This window comes from Dendrobium catenatum, unplaced genomic scaffold, assembly GCF_001605985.2.
Source record: "Dendrobium catenatum unplaced genomic scaffold, ASM160598v2 fragScaff_scaffold_114, whole genome shotgun sequence".
NCBI classification, from domain to species: Eukaryota; Viridiplantae; Streptophyta; class Magnoliopsida; order Asparagales; family Orchidaceae; genus Dendrobium; species Dendrobium catenatum.
The window spans coordinates 2,027,500-2,030,633 of NW_021318576.1; the positions used below are offsets into that span (position 1 = coordinate 2,027,500).

The 3,134-nt window shown below is 31.4% G+C and overlaps 1 protein-coding gene across 2 annotated transcripts; it reads left to right on the forward strand.

The window, feature by feature from the left end:
- The first annotated feature begins 6 nt into the window (after positions 1–6).
- On the forward strand, positions 7–2,468 carry LOC110093475. Of its 2 annotated transcripts, none has more exons than XM_020818375.2 (5): positions 7–163; positions 278–347; positions 1,357–1,678; positions 1,867–2,086; positions 2,176–2,468. In XM_020818375.2, exons 1-3 carry the CDS (start codon positions 117–119, stop codon positions 1,663–1,665), a joined length of 426 nt encoding a protein of 141 aa, XP_020674034.1. In that variant the 5' UTR covers positions 7–116; the 3' UTR covers positions 1,666–1,678; positions 1,867–2,086; positions 2,176–2,468. The 2 variants fall into 2 exon arrangements, with proteins under 2 accessions (XP_020674034.1, XP_020674032.1); XM_020818373.2 differs by having other exon boundaries at positions 1,870–2,086.
- Positions 2,469–3,134: the final 666 nt, after the last annotated feature.

Here is a 3,134-nt window from a genome sequence, read left to right on the forward strand (position 1 = left end):
ATAGATTTGGTTTCAAAATATTTGTTTTTCCTACACTCATGAAAAACTTACATACGCATGAGTAGCTTGTACGTAACAATTGTGCTGCATAATGCAGATTCTTGGGAATATCACTAATGATATTGAAAATAAACCAGCAATGTGGGGTTGCGATGATTGACAGGTAGCTGTTTTATGACTTATTTATATATGATATTGCTATCTTGCTTCTGTAGATGATGACACCTTTTGCCGTTGCTTATACTATGCTCATGTGTTTCCTTGATGTGAGCTGCAGGGTTTTTGATGCTGTAATTAGATTAGTTGGCAATGTTTGCTTGAAGCAAGATATTCTTATGGTCTTAGAGGTCTGTACTAGATTTTGCCTCATTGAATGCATCATGATCATCTTCATTTCAACTGCATGTGATTCTAATAATTGATATTCCAACAGCATGGCTATATAATAAGGGGAGAAATGTCTTTACTGAAAGTATGAAAAATTGGATGTTCTTTACAGCAATTTTAATTTATATTTTTTGCAGCATATTGCTGCTTGATGTTGTCAAATAATTGAGCACATCTAGAGATACTTAAGTCCTATGGCTCTATCATAGTTACGTTGGACAAATCATTTGATAAGTATTGCAGATCAGTAGTCTCCACAGATCTGGAATAAGTCAATTACATTTGTTGTATTATAGATTTTGTTATATAGCTTTGGAATTGCACAGTTGAATCACACTCTTAAAATGCATTGTGTTATGTTATAACTATTATTTTATCTCTTCTAATCTATTATTTTGATTGCACTCACTCTGGTATATTAACTTTGTAGTGTGCTGAGTTATAGTTTATGTTCAAAGATTTTTGAACCTATATTAATTCATGTTGGAATTGAATTGAGTTCCAAGAATGATTGAATAACATTTGAACAAGATTCAAATATGATTCAAACTATGTTTGAATATGGACCCAACATTGGTATAACTTTGTTCAAACTTTTTTCAAATACCAGTGTCAAAAGTGCGAGGGTATTTTGATCCGAAAGAAAATTTTAAGTATATTTCCCCCAACTATTTTTTGGTGCTACGATAGCTCAAAGATCGGAACTGTTTGCTTCCTTCGTATCCCTTATGACTTCTCTTGTAAACAATTTATGTAGGCTTCGTTTGGTACGATTTTTTTATTGCTTCTTTTTAATTTTTGTATTAAAACTCTATTTTAAAAAACAATAAAAAAGTCATCCCAAACAAAATTATCAACTAGGATGAATGAAAACGTGCTGAAGTGATATTTGGTTCATGCAATGTATTATTAATATGCAGGAAGATTTCTATTTTTTGTTTTAAAAATTACAAAATGTTTCATTTGCAGGTGATTTCCAAACCTTTGGTTCCTTGGTTCTCATATTGTCATCCCGTTTCTAGTAGTGTTAATCATCTACTGTACTGTCTCTGGGAAAATATTCTCGGCTGTTTGCAGAGGTCCAATCCAGCCATCATTTTCAATGCCAGCCTTCTCAGAGTTCAGGCACCTCTCCTCCAAGCAGCTCTTGATCACCCACATCCTCCTATTTCAAATGCTGCAATAGAATTTTGGAAAGCCACATATGGGAAGAAACATTTGGAATACCCTGAATGTTTGCTTCCAGCTTTAGCTAAGTTGTCAAGGAGTGCAATATGAGGGTCTGATTTGGGTAATTTTTTTCATCATCTTTCTTTTCAGATTGTTGTCGCACTACTTTTTGGTATTGCTTTTTTGTTATTTTTTTATAAAATTTTTAAGATATTAGATCTGCTAAAATATAATTGCTATAGTAAAATTATTGTTCAAGTTAAAAAATATATTTATAATATTTATAAAAACTTTCAAAAATTTACTTAGCAGGAGGTGGAACCTGAGCAGAACACGGGCCGATTGGATGAGTGCGTATGTGGAACCTTTTCAACGGGTCGGATTATGATTCTGAGTGGATATTCGCGTACGGAATGAAAACTAACAACTCCTTGTGAGAATTATCTCCATTTCACTCACTCCTGTTAAGCAAAACGTGTGAGAAGCTTCAACCGAGAGGATTGAGCGGAGAGGAAGAAGGAGAGAGGAAGTAAGTTTGATTATTTTTATTCACTTTTATTTGACAAATTTTTTCATAATTGGAACCTAAGGAAGGGTTGCTATCTAAATTGAGTGCAGAGGAAGAAATCTTGGAAGAGGAAGGAAATTGACATTTTTTAGAGTTTCTTCTATCTCTGAAGTTGAAGGAAGGAGTGAGTAATTTAGTTTGTTGAATTTATGTATTTACATTTCTCTAATTGAAGAAATATGAAGAAATACAATTTGATTTTCAGTAGGAAGAAATTCAGTAAGGTGAAAAGTTTATCTCGATCCAACAATGAAAGAAGGAAATTTGCAAGGGAAAACTGTAGTGCGGTAATTATTTTGATTTAATAGATAGTTTGAAATGATTTAGAGCTATTTAATGTTATGTTAATGAGATTCAATTATGTAAAAGCCTTCTTTGAAAATGGTTGAAGAAAGTTTAATTTTTTATGATATTTGAGATATCCAAATCAGATTTTAATATAAATTAAAATATTATGTTATTTTGAACAGTAAAAAGTTTTCATATTAAGATGAGTATTGGGGTTATATTTTAGATGCTTAAAGATTTGGAAAGGAACTTAAAATACAAAAATATTCGAAGTGTGTAACTATAACTGTTTATGGAAATTTCATTATTTTAGGCCTCGTTTGATAAGGCTTTTTTTCTCCGTTTCCGTTTGAATACGCCGAAATCAATTAGTATTTACTATTTGGAATCAAAGCTTAACAATAATTCCTTTTTAATAAGCATCGTTTTTTCGGCGGTTACAAAATTCTTTTCGTATCTGCTTCTTCGGTCATAAAACGGAGTTTCGGAAACGAATTACTGATTTAAAATTACTTTCAAGTATTAAATAATAAAATCTCAAAAGCAGAACTCCTAAACAAACAATTTAAAATTACTTTCAAGTATTAATAAGCACTTTTAAAAATATTAGTCAAACATATCTCATTATTGAAACTCCATTTTATTGAACGGCTTTTTCTCAACCTCCTTTTCTAAAACTCTTTTTTATGTAAGCATAAACCGAATCAAACGAAGCCTAAAT